General features: G+C 40.4%; 1 protein-coding gene across 1 annotated transcript; it reads right to left on the minus strand.

Moving 5' to 3' along the window:
* Positions 1–20,635: 20,635 nt before the first annotated feature.
* On the minus strand, positions 20,636–23,398 carry LOC125592688. Its single transcript, XM_048768047.1, has 10 exons — positions 23,387–23,398; positions 23,076–23,234; positions 22,212–22,485; positions 22,028–22,142; positions 21,793–21,917; positions 21,624–21,705; positions 21,447–21,558; positions 21,316–21,371; positions 21,025–21,145; positions 20,636–20,932 (listed from the first exon to the last, which is right to left on the minus strand). The coding sequence occupies exons 1-10, from the start codon at positions 23,396–23,398 to the stop codon at positions 20,636–20,638; spliced, it is 1,353 nt and encodes a 450-aa protein (XP_048624004.1).
* Between the last annotated feature and the right edge of the window lie 346 nt (positions 23,399–23,744).

Below are 23,744 nucleotides of genomic sequence, written 5' to 3' on the forward strand. Positions count from 1 at the left end.
ACGTTCTTCCTAAGGAAGTTCAGAATTGACTGCTGCATTTCCTCAGAAAGGTATGCACCAACCCTTACGGTTCGACTTTGATCGGCGTCGTCAATAGGTAACTCGAGAATCTCGCTTTCCTGGGAACGGACTTTTGATGTTGGGGGAGACACAGAATTAACGGGTAGAGATGACCGTTGGAGTTTTCCTGTGGCGACTAGGAGATCCCTAGCGGCCTTTTGATCCCCTCGTAGCGTTTTTATCCTTCCGTCCGTACCAGGGAACTTGACGCACTGGTGGTAGGTGGAAGGAATGGCTTGCATCGAGTGTAGCCAAGGGGTGCCGAGTATAACGTGATAAGGAGCTTTTGTCCTTACAATGGCAAACTTAACCGTTCGAGTAACGCCACACGCGCGTACCGGGAGGCGGATCGTTCCCAAGATAGTTTCGGAGGATCCATTGAATCCGGTTAATGTCCTGGAAGACGCTTTATGTCTTCAAGATCAACTCCCATATTCTGTAGAGTTCCTCGGAAGATGAGGTCGACGGAACTTCCGGTGTCAATGAGGATCTTGGTGACATCATACTCTCCAATTCCAAGGACGACGAGAAGAGGATCATTATGCGGAGCATGAACTCCTTCAGCGTCGTCCGGTGAGAAGGTTATCGGAAGATGACTTGTCGGTTTAGTCGGCCACTTCTGGGAAGTCGCGACCTGTCGACGATAGTCTTTTACAGAACGGACAGTGTCTCCGCTAGGAGGGGAGCCTCCCATGATGACATTTAACGACTGTCCCTTTTGTACTCGCTTAGAGTCTAGCAAGGTGCGGAGGTCTGTGGATATGTTGGTGTCATGCGCTGGGGGTTGAAAATGACCTTTAGCTTGCTCCAACTGTCGTCGTAAGTCTGTTGGTTTTGAATGGTTGAGCTGTATGCGAAGGTCGCAGGCGCCAGCGTTGAGTTTATCTCGGAGGTCTGTAATTGGCCCTTTGTTGTTATTAGCGTCGCTTGTCAAGATACGACGAGACTTCCGTGTGTCCAGCATCGTTCGTAGATCTTTGTGCTTGGGACTGCTATCTTTTTCGGACTCGAACTTCCGCTTCAAGACGTCTCTCAGATCTCCGAGTACAGGCGCATCGTCGTTATCGTCGTCGGACGACAAAGATTGCTGAGAGAGTATAACCTTGATGCGTCTGCGATTAGCAGGATGCTCTTCGTCGGCGGAGGAGTCTCCCCCACCGTTATCCTTCGGGGTTTCCTCCTCGTCGTCTTGTCGTTGAGCGTCGTTTTGCCGACCTTTGCCGGTGGCTTTGCGCTGGGCTCTTCTTTCCTTGTTCTTGCTCCAGCTCTTGCCATTCTTTGGTTTAGCTTTCAAGGGTTCGAACTTAAATTCACCGCTCGCAAGTGACGAGAGATAATGAGCGTAGAGTGATTTGCATTCTGTGGTATCATGTCCCTTGACGTCGTGATATTTGCAATGCTTGGTGAGATCGACGGTCCTGGAAGACCCCGCTGCTGACCCGGCTCCGGCTGTTGGTTGTGTGGTGCAAACAGTATCGACTGTTTTGTCGGGCGAATCGAGCTCCCTTACCCACTTGTTCCATCCCTCGCCGCGGACTACGAGAGTTGAAACCGGCACGTTGTTCTCGTTGACGACATACATGTATCCGTCTTTGCGGCCATTTTTGTCGGTTAGAGCATGCTGGCGCGGTTCTTGTCGCGTGTTGGCGTTTTTAGCCGCTGGCGCTTTGGGTGCGTTCATTTTGCTGAGAATGGCGTTATTATCTTCTTCCATTCGGATGAAGTTGTCAGATCGCGCGATAGCGTCCTGGAGCGACGTAGTTGGGTTTTGGTATAAATCCTCCCGGAATTTAGAACCAACCCACAACGTGTTCCGCAAGGCGTCAATGGCGATACCGTCTGGAATGTCAATCCTTGAGACTACGGTTTTGAACTTCTCCATGTAGTCGCGAAGACTCTGGTCTTTGGTTTGGTTGAGGTTTCACAAGCTAGAGGCAGTAGCGCTACGCTTGGTGAACATAATGTAAGTCTTGAGAAAAGCTGCCGACAAGTCGCAGAAACTTCCGATGGAGTTTTCTTCTAACTGAGAAAACCAGGTTAGGGCTTGCTCGTGGAGAGTTTCGACGAACAGTTGGCAGTAGCCTGCGTCCTTTTCTTCTTCTGGGAGTCGAGCCCGCGCCATCGCAATGTTGAAAGCTGTCATGTGTTCCACCGGGTCTCCGCCGGGTTTGTATTCGGGCAGGCGCAGTTTTTCTATTTTTCTGAGTTGGACGCTGGTCAGAGCACTAGTAAACGGAGTGCGTGAGGTTGCGGCGAGGACGCTATCGATTTGCGGGGCCGCGCTGGTTACTTGATGGATCTTCTCGCTCATTTGTTGGAAACTGAGTTTGAGCTCGGCGAGCTCGCGTATGGTTGCCAGATCAGAACCTACCAGGGGGTGGTCGGCGAGAAGGGTTTCGTTAGGCTTGGAGTCGTCTGAGAGATGTTCGCCTCCGGTCGCCGTCGGGTTGGTGTTAAAGAGGCGACGACGTATCTGCTGGGGACGGCTTGTTTGGCCGTCGGGAGCTGTGAGGGCCGCGACCAGAGCAGCTAACTGGTCGTTGGTCATCTTTTGGACTTCGTCTTGATGAGCAAGTCGAGCCATGATAGAGCTCATGAAATCTGTGGTGATGGGCGGTGCGGCTTCGGGCGTTGGGGTTGGTTCACCGCCTGGAGCGCCGAGGGTGGCGTCGTTTTGAACCATGTAGATCTAGAACGTTACTTTAGTCGGCCCCACGGTGGGCGCCAATTGTTTATGCAGGATTCGGTTGATTAGAATAATGAACGTAGGAATGGGGTGACTAAAGACGCTTTTATTAGAATCAAACAAGAGGTTACAAGATTGACGGGAAATAAGGAGACAAGATCAAAGGTTTAAGCAACAGGATCAAAGAGATGATTAGGAAACCCTAGATCTAGCCGCTTCTGTGTGTGTTGTCCAAAAGTCCTCCTTTCGTTGTCTCCTCATCCCCCTCTTATAGTGTAACCGTCCGTGATGCCCTAATCGTGTCGTCCTTTGGTCCCTGTCGTTAAAGGCCGAGTATGCAGATCTTGGTACTGTTCTCTATAAGCCGAGCGTATTTAGTCGGCTTAGCTGATCGGCTAAAAGTACTCTGGGTTGAGCCGACACTTTTAGCCGCTTAAGCCGACTAAACTGGTCAAACTTGCCGGGCTAGGGCCTATTATTCAATGGGCCTTGTGGAGGGATGTAATCCATCTCCTACGGTCTTCTCCTCCACGAAGACAACCACACCTCTCCGATCATCAGAGTAGCCGACCTTGGCTGCGCCACTGGCTCCAACACTTTCGATACTGTTGATATTGTGGTTGAGACGTTACGACGGCGATACACGGCGGTGTACGGTGGTGTGTCACCGGAGTTTGAGGCTTTCTTTTGTGATTTGCCTTGTAATGACTTCAACATGTTGTTTAGATTGTTGACAGAGAAACAGAAAGTTGCTTCGTCCAGATATTTCGCCGGCGGTGTCGCTGGCTCGTTCTATGATCGGCTGTTTCCAAGAGGAACTATCCATGTCGCCGTGAGCTTAAGTGCTTTACATTGGCTCTCTCAGGTCCAATACATACTAATATTTTATATTATATAACAATTATATTATAATGTTTTTTAAGGTAATTTTTAATCTTGGTCTAGTGGTAGGAAATATGATTAATTTATTATATTGATCACTGGAATGAAGAATATCCATCATCTACATCTATTTACAAGAGCAATATGTATTTAATCATTTTACGAGAGCAAAATTTTCTTGATTAGTTTGATAACTCTCAAAACAAGAACATAACATCATAAGAAATTTTTCTAGAATGTGTATTTAATATTTGAGATATAAATATAATGGCGGCTTTACCTATAAATTTTGATCGATGAAACTGTTTCAGTACATTAGAATAGATTAGTCTGAAAACAAGAACATGACACTATATCGAAACCATTGCTAAAATGTGTGCATTGAGAGAGAATTCGATTATTCTGATGAATTTGGAGATTGTAGATACCGGAGAAAGTATTGGAGAAAGGATCAAGAACGTGGAACAAAGGGAAAACGTGGGTCGAAGGAGCGAAGAAAGAAGTGGTTGATGCATACGCAGAGCAATCAGACAAAGACCTGGATGATTTCTTGAAGTGTCGGAAAGCAGAAATGGTGAAAGGAGGAGTATTGTTTGTGTTAATGACTGGTCGTCCTTCAGGCTCAAGTAGTCAATTTGTGTAAAAGCCGGTAAACCGAAATGACATAAACGATTAAATAAAAGCGATGTTAAGGAAATAGACGAATGTAAAAAACGAATACAAGAACGATAAGAAATTGCATTCGCAAAGATACATGGAGTCGAGATATGATCTTTTTCCTTAACTCTAAATATTCTCTCTGTTAGTGAGACGGGACTGTACGAATATCGAGTCTCAGGATACAACCATGGCAAACGATTCACGCTTCACTCGTGAACGCCATATCGAACTATAAATTCTACAAAACACTCTCGGTTTTTATGACTTACACTAAGAGATTTTTTACTGTTGGTTTTCGATACGAAAAGAAGTGAAAAGTGAAGAGGAGGAGAGTCCGTATTTAAAGAGGAGACGAGGAGCGGTTTTTCGAAACTGTTGTGAACGTTTTCCGAAAATCTCTCAAAGATCTTGGAGTGGAACGTTGAGCAGCTTTCTCCGCAAGTTTCTCTCTTGTTGACTCGTTCTGATCCATTTCGAACAGATAAACTTCGTGTCGTTTTTATACGAACTACATGTCGTTTATACACAAATGTCATGCTGTTTTTAAGAAATGGAATGGAAAAACGTTAAGCTTAACTTGGTTTAAAAAGAATCTTATTGGGCCGGAGGCCCTCCACCAAGACCCAAGACCCAAGACCCAAGCCCAAGCCCAAGCCCACTCCGAGCCGAGCCGGACGGACGGCGGCCTATCCTCTCATGTGCGCCATTTGAACAAGAGTTAGAGTGAGTACATATATATACTCCTCATTTGTTCCAGTTCTCCCCGATGTGGGACTTTCTCTATTTCCATTCATTAATCATCATGCCTCAAAGGCTTATTAGATGATTGGCCCAATGGCCCATTTTGTTTTCACATATAACCAATAAAATATTGGTCCAACAATCCCCCGCATGAATAGAAATGACTCTAAACATATGTAGACTAAATGCAGACTCGATAGACTCTAAAAAAATACTTATTCTAATCCTGACTAGACTAGACAGACTTATCGAGAGTGTTTGCGAAAAATTCACTGTGTTTGAGTTGGTGGCATTTTTAAGCCTTGAACCACTCATAGTTAATATCTGTCGGGTTTACTTTACCAGAAGGTGAACATGATGTCTTGAACCAACCGGTGTTTTATGTAGACCGAGACAACATGCATAACGCAACTTCATTTTCTCGCAGAACTTAGTTCTCTATTGTGTTCATTGTGGCCCTGAACTTTCCTGGTTTTCATGAGTGAACTTAGAGAATATAGCCTTGCATTCATTCTCCTAGAAACGGCTCCATTTTAGGTGATTGACCATGAAAAGTATTGAGTAATACTCCGCTTTAGAAGCTATGGAATCATTAAAAGCTTATGCTTATCCTTATCACATTCTTTAGCACTTTAGCATCTTAGGAGCTGGGAAGAGACTACTTTGTCTCAAGTGCTTTGGTTAGATTCTGTTTGATTTTGTTTTCTCTTTGAACCTACGTCTTGGGATCTCCAGTCATGATAAGTAGGGCTGCAATCAAGCATCCTCATTCGTTATAGGCTTTAAACCCATTCCTTTTGATGATTTAGCAACAACATCTCGTGGCAAACCTTTTGTAAATGGATCCGCTAGGTTGTCAGCCGATTTGATGTAATCTATTGTGATTACACCAGGTGAGATAAGTTGTCTAATGGTTTTATGTCGTCTTCTGATGTGACGAGATTTACCATTGTAGAGATTACTCTGAGCCCGAGCTATAGCTGACTGACTATCACAATGTATGCGTATAGCTGGCACAGGTTTCTCCCGCATAGGAATATCTTCTAAAAAATTTCTAAGCCATTCAGCTTCTTCTGCTGCTTTGTCTAAGGCTATGAACTCAGATTCCATGGTTGATCTGGCTAACACTGTTTGTTTGGTAGATTTCCATGATATTGCTGCTCTTCTTAGTGTAAAGACATATCCACTCGTGGATTTTGAGTTTTTAGAACCTGATATCCAGTTAGCATCACTGTATCCTTCTAACACTGCTGGTTCTTTACCATAAAGAAGCCCAAAATCTTTGGTGTAGCGCAAGTAATTGAGTACCCTCGTTATAGCTTTCTAGTGTGTATGACCTGGATTACTTGTATATCGACTAAGTACGTTTACTGCATGCGCTAGATCTGGTCTTGTACAATTGGTCAAGTACATGAGACTTCCGATCACACGTGCATACTCGTTTTGTGAAACCGCTTCACCTGAATTCTTTGTCAAGTGCATTTGGGGATCTAACGGAGGTTTTGCCGTACTATTAGAGTAATTTTTAAATCTCTCTAATATTGTTTGAGCATAATGAGATTGGGTTAAGGTAATTCCGTTTGAATTTCTTATAACTTTAACCCCGAGAATTACATCTACCAATCCCAAGTCTTTCATCTCAAATGTCCCTTTGAGCATATTCTTTGTTTGATTGATAATGTCTTTATTGCTTCCAATAATGAGCATATCATCTACATATAGACATAGCAAAACATACGCATTTTTGGTTGTTTTGTAGTATATGCATTTGTCACATTCATTTATTTTGAAACCATTTAACATCATTGTATTGTCAAATTTTTCGTGCCATTGTTTAGGAGCTTGCTTAAGCCCATAAAGTGACTTTACAAGTCGGCATACTTTGTCTTCCTGTCCGGGAACGACAAAACCTTCAGGTTGTTTCATGTAAATTTCCTCTTCTAAATCACCATTTAGAAAAGCGGATTTTACATCCATTTAATGGATTTCTAGGTCTCTTAAGGCTGTGATTGCTATCATCAGTCTTATTGATGTTATTCTCGTTACTGGAGAATATGTATCAAAATAGTCAAAGCCTTCCTTTTGTCGGAATCCTTGAAATACAAGCCTAGATTTGTATTTTCCACCACGTTTTCGTGTCATTATCTATTTATTTCCTAATGCTTTGCAGCCAGGTGGTAAATCTGTTATGTACAATGTATAATTTTGCATGATAGAGTCAAATTCACTCCTGATAGCTTCGTTCCAAAATGGAGCTTCTGGTGAAGCCATTGCTTCTGCCAGAGTTTTTGGAATATTTTCGACTCAAAATGCCATTAGGAAATCTTCACCAAAAGATTTTTCTTTTCGAGCTCTTTTGCTTCTTCGAGGTTCATCTTTTTCTTCATTTTCTGAAATATCATTTATAGAAATCTCGACGTTTGTCTCAGTTTCTGAGTTCTTGTCATTGTCTCTTTCTTCTCGAGTTCGTTTTGAATCTTGTTTTTCCTTATATGGAAAAATATTTTCAAAAAAAGATGCATTTCTTGATTCCATGATTGTTTTTTCATGAATGTCTGATATTTCAGATTTATGTACCAGAAATCGATAAGCATTACTGTTATGTGCATATCCGATGAAAATGCAATCCACTGTTTTAGGTCCAATAGTGACCTTCTTTGGTGGCGGTACCACAACTTTTGCCAGGCACCCATACACTTTGAGGTATTTATACGAAGGTAAATTACATTTCCATAATTCATATGGAGTTTTGCCAGTTACTTTGTGTGGAATTTTGTTGAGGATATAATTAGTGGTAAGCAACGCTTCCCCCCACATGTTCTGGGGTAACGCAGAGTCCTGCAACATTTCATTCATCATCTCTTTTAGAGTTCGATTCTTGCGTTCAGCAATTCCATTAGATTCTGGTGAGTAAGGAGCTGTAGTTTGATGGATTATTCCATGTTCTTTACAGAATGCATTGAATGGACCATCATACTCGCCTCCTCTGTCGCTTCTAACTACTTTAATAGTTGTTTTAAGCTGATTTTCGACCTCGAGTTTAAATTCTTTAAATTTTTCTAAGGTTTTGTCTTTGCTATGTAATAAATATACATAACAATATTTTGTGCAGTCATCGATGAAGGTCACAAAGTACTTTTTCTCACCTCTAGTTTGTATGTATTTTAAATCACATAAATCGGTGTGAATTAAATCTAGAGGTTTATTAGTTCTTTCAACACGAGGTGATGGCGTTTTTGTGAGCTTAGCCTGTACGCATACTTCACATTTTTGTTTACTTGTTTTGCATTTAGGAATTAGATTTAAATTCATTAATCTTTGTATAGATTTGTAGTTTACATGGCCTAATCTTTCATGCCATATATTAAAAGACTCAACCAAATAAGCAACTGGCTCTTTCTTATTCATTGAAACTTTTGGAGCTATAACTTTCGGAAGGACTGTCATTACATTCACCTTGACAAGTCCACCCTTAACATACCCCTTTCCCAAATACATCCCATTCTTCCTAATCACGAGCTTGTCTGCCTCAAAACTTATGGCGAATCCATTCTTGCTGAGCAAGGTTCCCGGGACCAGGTTCTTCCTCATGTCAGGCACATGCTTCACATTCGTCAGAGTGACCTCACGTCCAGATGTCATCGTCAAAATCACATTGCCGCGTCCTTCAATCTTGGAGACTGCAGTGTTTCTCATCCTGAGCTTCTCCTGAGTCTCGCTTTTCTGATAGGTGCTGAACATCGCCCTATCGGTGAAAATGTGGGTGGTTGCACCAGTGTCATACCACCATTCCTTGGGGTTGTTGCTTTCAACCATGTTGGCTTCAGTCACCACAGCAACGAGATCCTCCTCAGTGAGATTTGCCTGAGCCTTCTCATCTTTGATCTTTTTGCAACACTCAACAGTTTTGTGCCCCACTTTGCGGCAGTAGTGACATTTCCCCTTGAACTTCTCCACATTCGCATTGATCTCAATGCCTTTATTCTTGAAGTTTTTTCCAGAAGCCTTCAGAGCTACAACAGTTTTGGAAGGCTTGGCAGGAGAATTGGCGTGTGCCTTTCGTTTGCCTTTGTGCTCAGCCATGTTGACACTGTGCTCCTTAGCAGTGACCTTGTCAGTAGTTCGGTTTCTGGATTCCATCTGAAGCCTCATGATGAGCTCCTCGAGCCCCATCTTCTTCTTCTTGTGCTTCAAGTAGTTCTTGAAATCTGCATAGCTTGGAGGAAGCTTTTCAATGAAGCTGGGAGTTGTGAATGTCTCGCAGATGGACATTCCTTCAGCAGCGATTTAATGGCAAATGAGCTGAAGCGCTTCCACCTGATCCATGATGGGGTTTGAATCCACCATTTTGAAGTCGTGGAATTTTGAGACCACATACTTCTGGCAGCCAGCGTCCTCACCTCTGTACTTCTTGTCCAGTGATCTCCATAGCTCTTTCGCCATGGGGATCTCACGGTAGACACAGTACAATGGGTCAATAAGACGACCCAAAATGTAACCTTTGCAGATGAAGTCGGAAGGCACCCATATGTCAACAGTTGAGAGACTGTGAACATCATCAATCCCGTAAGGAATAAGGGGCTTGTCCTCCTAGATGAACTTGTCCAGCTTCATCGTTGTCAGGAAGAACATCATCTTCTTCTGCCACGTTTTGAAGCCTTTGCCATCAAACTTTTCTGGCATCAGTCCTTGAGTGAACACACTAGGGACATCCGGAGGAGTTTGAACTGCCACCGGACCACTTGCAGTTGCTGAAACTGAACCTGTCTGATAAAGATCAGCACCGAATAGGCTACGGCGAGTGGTTTCATCAGCAGCATTTCCCGCAGGGAGGATAGTGCTTGTTGTTGGTGCAGCGGTTGACGCTGTGATGTTTCCAACATTTGTCACGGTTGCATCAGTTGCTGCAACGTTGAGTGGAGTCTGAATGACATATGTGGTGTCAATGGGGGTGTTGTTATCGTTCGTCATTGTTTTTTCTGTAGACAAAAACATGAAAGCGAATCAGTACTCCATTCAACAAATAACATATTATTTAAAGAAAAATAATAGTTTGAAATCGATGGTCATTTTTGGTGTTTGAACCAAATCATGTCGATATTAGTCTGGAAAAAACGTTTTGCAAACTCGCTTAGAGAAGCGTTCGCAGAAACCGTTTTGTATAGACTTAGAATGTTTCATAAACTCGCTTAAGGAAGCGGTTATGGAAACGATTCATGTACTTTGTTTTAAGAATCATATTTCAAAAACTTTTCGCGATAATGCTAGAAAGCAATCCGCAAATCGTTATGAAATACATAGGAAATGTTTCGCGGAAGGGCTATAAAGCAATTCGCAAACACGTTTACAAAAGAACAAAGAAACGTTTCGTGGATAAGCAAAGAGCAAATCGCAAACATCGTTTTGAACGAAGCCAGAAAAGGTTTCTATGAATCGTATATCAATAAACGTTTTTCGATAGTGCTACAGAGCAAAACACAAACCGTTTATGAGATAAATAACAAACATTTCGCGGAAGAGCTAGAAAGCAAATCGCAAACACCGTTCCAAAACCCGTTTTTATAAACCGTTCTTCATCCCGATTTGAGCTTTAGACATAACAGCGATTTAGAGTTAAGATTGTAAAAGCCAGTAAAACAAACTGACATAAACGATAAAAAACCCGATGTTAAGGAAATAGACGAATGTAAAAAACGAATACAAGAACGATAAGAAATCGCATTCGCAAAGATACATGGAGTCGAGATATAATCTCTTTCCTTAACTCTAAATATTCGCTCCGTTAGTGAGATGAGACTGTACGAATATCGAGTCCCAGGATACAACCATGGCAGACGATTCACACTTCACTCGTGAACGCCATATCGAACTATAAATTCTACGAAACACTCTTGGTTTTTATGACTTACACTAAGAGATTTTTTTCTGTTGGTTTTCGATACGAAAAGAAGTGAAAAATGAAGAGGAGGAAAGTCCGTATTTAAAGAGGATACGAGGAGCGGTTTTTCGAAACTGCTGTGAACGTTTTCCGAAAATCTCTCAAAGATCTCGGAGTGGAACGTTGAGCAGCTTTCTCCGCAAGTTTCTCTCTTGTTGACTCGTTCTGATCTATTTCAAACAGATAAATCTTATTGAGCCGGAGAACCTCCACCAAGACCCGAGCCGAGCCGGACGGACGGCGGCGGCGGCGCGCGTGGGGGGCGAGCCTATCCTCTCATGTGCACCATTTGGACAAGAGTTATAGTGAATACATATATATACTCCTCATTTGTTCCAGTTCTCCCGATGTGGGACTTTCTCTACTTCCATTCATTAATCATCATGCCTCAAAGGCTTATTAGATGATTGGTCCAATGGCCCATTTCGTTTTCACATATAACCAATAAAATATTGGTCCAACAATTTGGTGATCAGGATAGTCGAGCCAAACATCCTTTCACGACTACCATGGAACAAGCTTGGCAAGATTTGATAAATGAGGTAAATCTATACATAAATTGACATGTACTGTAGGAGATGGATTACATCCCTGCACAAGGCCCATCGAATATCTAATCAACCGAATCCTGTACAAACACGTACCATGTTTATTTGTATACATGCATAGTATCTATCTTTCATGTTTTTATCGCATAACCGTTGAAGATGACGTCTCACTATACATCTCTAATGGGCCGTTTATGACTTTCGCATTAATTAACTGGTTAGAGGTAATGAGGAATTGGTATAACACATAAAATACCATTCAAATTTAACGTTTTGTGTTTGTTTAACTGTTTGATACTACCACTAAAACGCCCGTTTCAACTTCCCTATAATTTTTTTTAACACGTATTGTAAACCCGGATTTATTCTTCTTTCCAAAAGGCAAACTTATCATTATTATATATACTAGAGCCGGTATCCACGCTTCGCGCGGATTAAATGTATAATTAAAATAAAGTTATACTTAATTGTTAGTTTTTAGTTTATGAAAGGGTAAGTTAATTTTTGTTTGTTGTAGAATTAACCAAAGAGTTTTTTTAGTTTAAGAAAGTGTAAGTTAATCTTTTCTAAACAACAGAAAGTTTGAATAATATATTGTGTTGAGCAATCAATATTCGTAAAAGAAAAGAGTAGTTGAGTGTGCCTTTTTAATTGACGTAGGAAGCGGTAACGTAAATTTTAAAACAGTTGACTGGTGTCGTTTTCTGTCTTGTGGTTCGATCCCATGTGGAGTTATGCCATCAGGCTTAGGATAGCAGTTTATTCCTCTTTTGGAAGCGTTGTATGATATCAATGTCGTTGTCAAAGTAAAAGCGTGATCCTTGTGTGGCTGTGAGTGATAGTTTCCCTGTAAAAGTGAAATATTTGTAAGCATTTAGTTTGACATAAACTTTATGTTTAGTTTATTACCTTCATGTAACCTTGGAATGATACTTGAAAGGATTACGATTTGGTTTTTCCTGGTAGATATGCGATTTAACTCTTTGAAATTAGCCGCCTCGTTGTCCCATATAGTTAGACGTACCACTTTGGATCTACAAAAAATTATTGTATCATATTTTGTTTTGGTGGAAAACAAATTTTATTTAATAAAATGTTAGTACCTGTCTATACGCAATCCAATGATGATTTTTGTATTTGTGTTGTGGTTATATATATCACTTCCTTGGATGAGGCATATTCGGCCAACAACATCTGTGGGAATAATTTGTTTTTAGCGACAAAAATAGAGAATTTATTTGTATGTGAGATAGGTAATGGTTTTTTTTTTACCTGGGAGGAAGTTGGTTGCACTTGCTAAGCTGATCAATTGGGGGTAGCGTTGGGGCCGGAATACGTATGAAGGAATTGGTGGAATGTTTTCTTGAATTAGTGTAATAATTGTTGTCTCATTGATATTGATTATGTATGGTTGAACTGTAAGCCTGTACCGTCGGTTATTGGGAAGAAGATTAAAATATCTAATGTGATAAATTTTTCCTTCCTCGAACCGTTGGTACATTTTGTCAGACGGAGAAATAGACACCCTCCCTTCCATTTTTTGTTCCCGTTGAGTGGTTAAAAGCAATCATTTGAAATGTTGTTGCAATAATAAAAAAAAGTATTTTTTAGACAAACCTGGATGTCAAGACAAATGAAAGTTGTTCCTAGGAAAGAATTTTTATTTTTGTGATTTGTGATAGGCCACATCCTAATGATCCTTACGATTATTGGTTGCAGTCCGAGGGTGTCGCTCCAATTTTTGTGATCTTCGGCTGCATGTTTTGCACACATAATAATGAGAATTATTTTGTATTGCCCATCTTTTATAAATTTCATATTTTTTTGAAGTGAACATAGTTATAGTTTGTTTTTTTTTTAAATTGTTGACATGATTATTTAAAAAATACAGTATGCCGGACCATAAGTATTTGTAATATTTAAGGTACATTATAGGGTTTTTTCTGGTTTTTGGTGTTTTTAAAAAATAATTTGTCATTTTCACTTTTCTTGTTTTAATATATGTAAATTTTCATTAAAAATATCAGTTTAATTTTTTAGTTTTAAAATATAAACTAAGTTTAAACTTTTCTTATTTATCAAAAAAAAATTACTTTGTTGTATGGTTTAGAAACATATTATAAACAAATCATATTAAATAAGATGTAAATAATTAAAAATATATTAAAACAAAATTTATGATAAACATGGTCAAACGGTTCATAATTTGTATTTTAAAATAAAAAACATAACTACTATATAAAAGGAAAACCTACATTTTGCAAACAATTATGGTGATGAACTTTTATATTTGTTTTATTAGAGTTTTGGATTAAAGTATTAAATTAATATATCAATACTAATAATGTTTTGATAAAAAAAGAACTTGTAAATTCAAAATACCTCCTAGAAGCGGAGGATTTTGGAAGTTGGTTTCACCATGGTGTTGAGGGACAGCCGTTCCTTAAACAAACGGATATATACCCACAAAAGAGCAAAAACCAAGATATGATGAACCAAACTGCGACAAATAAATGGATGATATTGATGCAAGCAAGTGGTGTTTGTAGATTGGTTTGACCATGGTCAGATCCACCCCAAAAACCTAGTGAACCTAATTGGCTTCTGTGACAAAGGGCAGAGCCGGTCGATGTTATACGATTTCTTACCTGATGGGACGTTAGCAGGTTTCCTCTTCAGGCGTCGAAGACCTAGCTGGGAGGATAGAAGGAGAATCGCGGTGGAGACTGCAGTGCGGTAATGGATATGCCGTTTCTTTAGAGTTAGAGCCCGAATATCTTTTGAAAAACATAATTGCTTTGTTTCCATATCTTTTGTTATTTGTATTAATGCTAGAATATATTTTATGTTATAAATCAATTGGTGGATGTCTATAACCGGTCCGGTCCATAACCGGTCCGGTCCATAACCGGTCCGGTCCATAACCGGTCCGGTCCATAACCGGCCCATACACTTAGAGAGAGACGGCCCAACCCTAGAGAGAGAGAGGCGGCCTCGAGACTTGGAGAGGAGAGAGAGGCGGCTACAACTTGCCTATTTCCTAATTCGTTTATGTTTATGATTTGTAATCTTTCTTATTATTGTATTTCTATTTATCTCTCTTGTAACCCCTATATAAAGGGAACACTTATTTATTAATAATATACAGAAACTTACAGTTCTAAATCCTTAAGTTTACAACACGTTATCAGCACGATAGCCTCTAACACCCTGAGCCTAAAACCAAATCGCTAAAACCCTAAAACCCTAAATGAAAAGGAATCTGGCTCAGAACTTCGAAGAGGCCGTTCTCCCAAACCGTGAGGACCTAGAAAACGATCAATATATCAAATCGAAGCCCTGGCCGAGACGAATCAGTCAGTGTAAACCGTTTGTCGATCTGACCACCGACGCGCCCTCACGTACAGATACAATGCGCGCCGATTTGCTTTGGAACCCTAATCCGAACCCGACGATACCGACGAACCCTAATTCGTTCGCGACTCCGTTCCAGCTCGTGTCCACCTGATCAGCTCCAGCCCCAAGGCGTTCCTGATCCTAGACGAACTCAGCTTCATCCTACATCAAGGACAGCTCGCGATCCGACAGCAACAGCTCCCGTTCGCATCAGAGCCGCTCGCGATCCGATAGAAACAGCTCGCGTCCCAGCCAGCTCGCGTCCCGATCATGTCTAAGCTCGAGGTTCATTCTTGGTGGTCCGTTTTCTACAAACAACTAAACTAAAGGTATTTTGAATTCTAAGAACAGAATGAATCGAATTTGGTTGATTGTAAAGAATGAAACCCTAAAATATAATCTCTAAGATGGAAGCCATAGGATAATAGATCAATCCCTAAGCGAGTAAATTGAAGCTTTATAAGTTCGATCTCCAAACCCTAAAAATCGAGATTGGTCCATTGATCAATTAAAATCAGAACCTTAAAGGTTTTGAATCTCAAATCAAATCCCTTTGATCTAAGATCAAATTTTCGAAATCCCTAAACCCTAATTCGAAATATATTGATTAATTAAAACTGATTGATTGATTGATTGAGATTGAATTTGATCATCCTGAAATTGAAATTGCTTGTTAATAAAATCGAAACTCTAAAACCTTAATTCTGAAAATCGATTTTGATTGTTTGAAATTGAACATTGATTGGTTGATTTGATCACCTAGAACTATTGTTAGGATTGTTCAAACTCGAATCTGATTGTTTGGCTTGTTTAAACTAAAACCCTAATGACCTAGTTTATATTATTTTAAAATCGAAATCTGAAACTACATATTAGGTTAAATTGTTCTAGACTTTGATCATACTCGTGGCCGTGTGGCCTTGTTGCATTCATACCATAACTTAATCACATTGATTGATTGCAATTACAATTAGAACTTATTCTAGGAATGATGTTGAATTGAATCAAATAGCCGTGTGGTTTGATCTTTGCTTGGCCGATAGGTTTGCTTGTTTTGATTGCATCATGAACTGATAGAAACAAACCATGTTAGGATTGCAATTGCACGACAAACTAAATGCATAAAAACAAACTAGTTTGCATCCATGGCCGTGCGGCTTTCTCATTGGCCGTGAGGCATAGATCTTGGCTGTGAAGGCTTGTTTGATTGTTTGAACATAAAACCCTAATCGTTTAAACATTAAAAAACTGTTCCTAAAAGATCTAAAAATATTAATCTATAACTTCAAATGTCGAAAATCAACAACTTTGATTTCGCTGTCCTAAATCTATCTGGAGACAATTACCTTCAGTGGGCGCTCGTTGCTAAGATCATCTTGAAATCCAAGGGTCTCGGTGAATGTATCACCAAGAACAATAATGCCAATGAAAATGATCGTTACAGAGCCATCTTAATCATTCGTCATCATCTAGCTGAGAGTCTCAAGGATCAATATCTAACCATTGAGAATCCACTAGATCTTTGGACTGAATTGAAATCGAGATATGATCACCAGAGAATGGTGATCTTACCAAAAGCTCGGTTTGATTGGACGAATCTGAGGATCCAAGACTATAAGTCGGTGGACGAATATAACTCTGCACTGTTTAAGATTGTTTCTAAAATGAAATTGTGTGGTGAAAGTATAACGGACCAGGATATGCTTGAGAAAACCTTTTCCACTTTCCATGCAAGCAATGTGATGTTACAACAACAGTACCGAGAGAAATGTTTCAAAACCTATGCTAATCTTATTTCTTGTCTCTTGCTCGCTGAGCAGAACAATGAATTACTAATGAGAAACAGTCAGATGAGACCACTTGGATCAGCTCCACTACCTGATGCACACGCTACAGAGTACAATAAAGAGTCCAATCACGTCCAAGGAAACGGCCAGCATGGCCGTGGTCGAGACAAATCGATCAGACGTGGCCGCGGTCGAAGATCCTTTGGCCGCAGGCGAGGAAATGGTCGAGACCATGGACGGGACCGTGGCTCATTTGGACGAGGCCATGGTCGTGGCCGTGGATCTTCTTTCAAACCACAACACTCGGCTAAATCAGAGAAATATGTGTGCCATAGATGTGGAATGAGCAATCATTGGGCTAATACTTGTAGGACTCCCAAGCATCTTGTTGACCTCTATCAAGAGAGTTTGAAAGGGAAGAATCCTGAAGCCCATATGACTTACCAAGATGATGATAATGACTTCAATCATGAGAAGGACGATCCTATGGATTATGAAACTTCAATTGTCAAAAAAAAAAAAAAAAAAAACTATACATGAATTCTCTATTGATCTAGACTATGCCAAAATCAGTATGATAGAGACAATAGTCATGGTAACCAGAATGGTTTACCCACGAAATTATACACTTTATGGTATGACCGGATTGGACATCCTGGTCCAAAACATGATGCGAAATTGAAATTGAAAAGGGCACAAAGAGTTATTCCATAGAATCTCACGTGTGTAGCATGAACACAAGGGAAACTCATTAGGCCATGATGTCCCAAAGCACTTAAAGATTATAGTATGTCCATGAGGGGGTAGTGAGGACAAATCTGCACATGTCCATACTATATATAGCTTGGCTGAATCCTTTTATAAATTTGTATTGGCCATTACCCATAGGTCCAAACTCTTAGTCCAAGGCTTGGGGACACACGAATTTACATGCATGTTAACTAATAAGCATCAGACCATTAAGTGAGCATAGATATTCTCATCTCAAATTTATTACGGGTCATGAGCCAGACATATAACATCTTGAGATATTTGGATAAGCCACCACAAATATATGTGCCATCTAAGATGGATCCTTAGAAGAGGATGAGGATGGGGATATATGTTGGATATGAATCTCCCACAAATAATGAAGTACCTTGAGCCAAATATGGGTGATCTATTTAGTGGCCAAGAACACGGATTGCAAAGTTTAATGGATCCGACTATCCAACATTAGAGGGAGAAAATAATAAGCTGGTAAGAGGAACATAATGTCATCGACAATCATTGTCTTGGCAAGATCCTCGGACTAAAGAATGTGAAATAAACGTCCAAAGATTATACATTTACAAAGCTAGCTAATCAAATGCAAGACACATTTGCTGACCCGAAAAAGAATGACTAAGTCATATATAAACCAGCTTGTAAAGCACCAACTAAATTGATGTCTAAGAGAGACATAGTCAAGTTGCTACAGAATCTATACAAGATAGACCATTAAGTTCCAAAGATAAGAATCCTCAGAAACAAAAGAAAAAGGTGCATAGAATGATAAAACAAATCCTAGGTCAAGGAAACCATCCCAGACATAGAGATAAGGCCGGCCGGCTCAAAGGTACAGGTACCAAACAATGTAGCTTGGGACGCCAAGCTGCAAAGTATTAAAGGTCCTGATAATAATGAATCTCAATCGATTATATCATGTCTGGAACATAATGGAACACAATAAGGAATGTCGACATAAGACGATACAAGGTAGCACTTGAATTTATGAATATAAGCGAGGATCACCCACGTCAATATAAAAGTGTGCACTCGTAGAACAGATTGAATGGAAACGTGGGGTTAAATAGTTTAAAGAAGAAAGGCGTATTTGGCCATATGATTAAAACGCCATATGATGTTAAAACCAGTGGATATAAATGGGTCTTGTGAGGAATAGAAATCGTGAGATATAAAGCTAATGTTGCACAAGGATTCTCACAAAGACCAGTAATAGATTATAAGGAGATATACTCCCATGTGGTGGATGCAACTACTTTTAAGATGTCTCATAAGTCTGGCTATATAAGAGAGAAAATTAGACTTGCAGCAAACTGACGTGACTGCATATTTATATGGTCCACTGGATAATGAAAGTACTAGAGGGTATTGAGCTGAATGTACAGCAAGTTCTCGAGAACAATATTGATAATCATCGAAATATATGATCTGAATATCCTAGGAACCTCTGGATACAATTTCCCAAACGGTTGAATACCTTAAGAAAGAATTCGAGATGAAAGATTTCGGGAAAATAAAATTCTGTTTGGGATTACAACTTGAGTACATAAATGATGGGATCCTTGTGCATCAGATGACATACACTGAAAAGGTACTCAAGAGATTCAATATGGCCGATTGCCATTCTCTGACCAGTCCCATGGTCGTGAGGTCTCTCAGTGCCATAGGAGCTTTAATGTACTTGGCAACTCACACACGGCCTGGTATAAGCTTTGCCGTGAACCTACTATCTAGGTTTAGCTCATGTCCAACCCAGAGGCATTGGAATGGGATCAAACATGTTCTTCGTTACCTGCAAGGAACGAAAGACTTGGGTCTATATTATACTAACCATAACAAAGATGGTTTAGTTGGCTTTGCCGATGCTGGTTATTTATCAGATCCACATCAAGTTCGATCACAGACAGGATATGTCTTTACACATGGAGGTACGGCCATATCATGGTGTTCCATGAAACAAACCATCGCGGCCACTTCATCTAATCACTCAGAAATCTTGGCCATACATGAGCCCAGCCGCGAGTGTGTTTGGTTGAGGTCGATGAACCAACCCGTCCAAGCTGATTGCGGGATGGCCGAGTGCAAAAAGCCAACTGTGATGTATGAGGACAATGCTGCGTGCATTGTTCAGCTCAAGGACGGTTACATATAAGGTGATAGGACGAAGCACATATTGCCTAAGTTCTTCTTTACTCACGATCTTCAGAAAGCCGGTGAGGTCCAGGTCGTCCAAGTACGATCCAGTGACAATTCAGCTGACCTATTCACCAAGGCACTTCCTACCTGCACGTTCAAGAAGCTCACGCATCAGATTGGGATGCGTAGGCTGAAGGACCTCCACTGAGGTTCACATCAGGGGGAGTAGTACGTGTTGTACTATTTTTCCTTCATCATGGTTTTGTCCCACTAGGTTTTCCTAATAAGGTTTTAATGAGGCAACATTAAGTGTATTACAATCCTTGTATGGTTATGGCATCCGAGAGGGAGTGTTATAAATCAATTGGTGGATGTGGATAACCGGCCCGGTTATGCCCATACACTTAGAGAAAGAGACGGCCCAACCCTAGAGAGAAAGAGGCGGCCGCGAGACTTGGAGAGGAGAGAGAGGCGGCTACAACTTGCCTATTTTCTAATTTGTTTATGTTTATGATTTGTAATCTTTCCTATTATTGTATTTCCATTTATCTCTCTTGTAACCCTTATATAAAGGGAACACTTATTCATTAATAATATACAGAAACTTACAGTTCTAGTTCTAAATCCTTAAGTTTGCGACATTTTATTCAATTTTTGGCATGAATATCTTTTAGCATTAACGGCTGGACATAACCAATCCATGCATGCATTGGTTTTATTATAATGTGACTTCTTAAGTACGTAGTCCTTATTCTACTGCATGCATTTTTTTGGGTTTAATTGTTCTTAGTTTTATATAGTAGTGATAATGAACAGGTAGACATAAAATATTATAGATTCATAACCAAGATAAGAATGACAAACCAAACAACTTTAATAAGAAAACAAAAACCATAAGATTTTTCCAATAATAAACTGTCTTAGCAAGAAGCAAAAACAAACTGATTAAAGAGAGATAAGTAGACTGTTATTAGAGAAGCATGCTGACTGGGTAGTCTGTACCAGCCACTGATGGAGTGACTATACTGCATGTGATCTAGCCACTACGCTTGGTACACTTTGCTTTCTTCTGGTCGTCAGTGGCTGAAGTACCACCACCACTGCTCTCAGTTACCTCTGAGGTTTCCACTTCAGTTCCTGGTGGCATCTTGAGTGGAGGCTTCTTTGGTGGCAAAACTGCTGATGACACAATTTTGGTAGCTGTCAAGGATAGGTGGGTAGATGTGAAATTGTAGTGTGCCACCTTGATCCTGAATTTCTTTGTATGTCCGATTGTGGCGATAAAACATTGTGGCAGTGGAACCTCAAGCTCAGCCCCATCTCCACCATTTTCCTATTATAACAGAATCATTTATCAAATTGGTAGCACTTTAGGACTAAAATAAGTGTCAAGATTATCATTTTTTTAACCAGAATAACACTTACCTCAACATAAGTGTCGATCAACTCTGTTGCTTTTCTGCCAGTGAGCTCTTTCCCAGCATCTACGAGAATGATGAAAGTGCACTGCTCCTCATTATCATAGACAGACATTTCCACGCGGTAGCTGTTTCAAACGCAAGTAATTAGTATATAAATTTTAGGATGAAAACATGTTTGAATGGAGAATCTTGCTTGGCTACTGCAGTAGCATTTTCATTGCCGTATTTTAGACAAAGCATTGTTGTCGGCCCACGGTTTAACTTTGTCTGGCAATCCTTGCAAGCAATGTAATACCACTCAGTGCCAAGCTTGACATCATCAATTGTGGCAATGCAGTCAAAGTAGGCAATCTGAAATCACATGCCAAGGTTTGTCAGCAACTAAATTCAGAAAAGTGTTTCATTTTAATAACCAAATGGGATTACCTTAGCAGGCTGACGCTTGATGAAAGCAGCAATCTCACTTATTGTGAGCGTCTCAGATTTAACCACCTCAACAGGGTTGACCGTAGCAGTTGCAGAAGGGTTCGTGGTCAACCTAGAAAAGAATTTAAAATCAGGCCATCATCAAGGTTGTTAAATTTTGAAAACTAAAATACTAACCATGTCATGTATTCCTTGGTGGGGTCAACCTCTTCGTCCAAAAACACTCTTGATGACGACATTGAACTTAGGCACAATTTCCCTGCCAATACAGAAGCAGTTAGTGTTAGGTTTATGTATCTGAGTGTGAGTGATTAGGAGGTCTTATATGGAGTCAGAGAGAGATTACCTCCGAGTCTTTTAGGATTGACCGTTGTGACCAATAGAACCGTTGGAGTGGCTGCACATGCGTCAAACTTTAGGCGGAAATTTTCTGCAGCCTCGTCCCATATATAGACGTTAATCACTGGACCACTGCGGTTTTAAAAAAGAGTATATGGTTAAATAAGGATCATAAATTAGATGTTTAAAAAAGAGTAGATGTTTAAATAAGGATCATAAATTAGAAAACTACAACAGCTTACTCTTTAAACTGCAAATGAACCAAAACTTTCCGAGAAGTTGAGCCATCCTTGGTGCACAAAACCGGACGCTGATGGAGAGGCTGGCCATCAACCAGATTAAGGTGGCCAACAACATCTACAACACACAGTCACACACATAGTTACTTAATAGCTTAAACATGATAAGAAATTATCTAAACATTACCGTGGAGATCCCCTCTGGGATCGCAGTTGGCTTCAAAATCTGAAAAGGAATGGATTCTGAAGCGCTTTGTCAAAATGCCTTCAATGTTTTCTTCAACCTTCGACAGGTCAGAGGCGTGTGAGATGCAAATCACCAGCCTCTGATCAGCAACATGATACATCACCTTGCTGTTGGATGCATAGAAGTTTGTCAGTGTGTAGATGCTCCCACGCCGGAGCTGTTTTTCATATTGGTTGCGACGGTTCTGACTGATGAACCCCTGAGCCACAGTACCCTACAGAACAGGGAGACAATATCGAATCAGATGAATATCTAAAATTAGAGTCTTTAAAATTCTAAGCGTTTAAGGCAAGCAAAACAATTTTCAGTTATGGTATTACTCTATCACAGCACTCTCAAGTAAACAATACGAAAGCTTAACAGATATGTGGTTTTAGCAAATCAACAAAACTCCAATGATATAACAGTTTAAATATTTCTGATCAACCCACACTAATATAATAGATAGGAAGACCAATCAAAGATAAGCTAATATAATTTCAAACCAATGAATCAAGTTTTTTTTTCCAAGATAGATGCAGTGATTAGCAAAACAACAAAACTGCAATGATATAACAGTTTAAATAGTTCTGATCAAGACACGCTAATATAATAGATACATGAATAATGAGACAGGAAGACCAATAAAAGATACGCTAATATAATTTCAAACCAATCAATCAAGTTTTTTTTTTCAAGATACACTAATCTAATTTCATCTCAACCCAATAAATCAAGTGTTTTTTCCATGATACACTAACATAATTTTCCGTTAGTGTATTTCAGAAGTTAACAACACATGCACAATGAGACAGGAACACAAACCTCCGCATCGATCCCAAGAATGATGCCTGGTCCTCCTTTCACATTCTTGCGAGCTTCCCAGAAATGAATAAGCCTAAACTGCAAGGTGGAATCTCCTGGTTCTGGTGAAACATGTCGGAAGAGGAGAAGAAAAGAAGCTTCGCCGGTAAGGATTGCAGTCTTTTTTGCCAAGATAAGGGTATGGATTTTAAGATCTAAGGTAAGAGTGATAAGGGTATAAATAGGGATCTAGATATCATCTAGCCGGAGGGGGGATGTGGAGGGTCCGCAGGGATCTTGAATGGAGTATTTATGAGAGCACATTGAAGTACCAGCACTCTCATCGGAGGCGTTATGCGTGATGAGTTGGGAGAGAGGAAGAGAATCGACAAAGAGATCGAGACGGCGCTTAGGGTTAGGGAGGATGAGTGATTTTGAGATTTCAGAGAAAGGGGATCGAGACGGCGATATAACTCGACCGTATCAAAAGCTCTGGATTGGGCTGTGAGATGGGTTTAATGGTCTGCAACCAATACGGTATCAAGAGAGGCTCGGGATTGGGCTGCGAGATGGGTCAAATAGGCTGCGAAGGTGACTAATTTTTTTTAATTTCAAGCCCAGTCCGGGATGACATGGCAGATTGGTTGGTTCTGAATATTTTTGTCCATGTGGCAGTGCTTAGGAAGCTCC

Source organism: Brassica napus, chromosome C9 (genome assembly GCF_020379485.1).
Source record: "Brassica napus cultivar Da-Ae chromosome C9, Da-Ae, whole genome shotgun sequence".
Lineage (NCBI taxonomy): Eukaryota > Viridiplantae > Streptophyta > Magnoliopsida > Brassicales > Brassicaceae > Brassica > Brassica napus.

What these genes read in the sequence shown, in the direction of transcription:
- LOC125592688 (XM_048768047.1), bottom strand. An exon ending in CAATCCTAAAAGACTCGGAG is followed by an intron (nt 21,706 to 21,792) that starts GTAATCTCTCTC and finishes CTGTATTGGCAG; the next exon opens with GGAAATTGTGCCTAAGTTCA. An exon ending in GTCAAGCTTGGCACTGAGTG is followed by an intron (nt 21,146 to 21,315) that starts GTATTACATTGC and finishes CGTTTGAAACAG; the next exon opens with CTACCGCGTGGAAATGTCTG.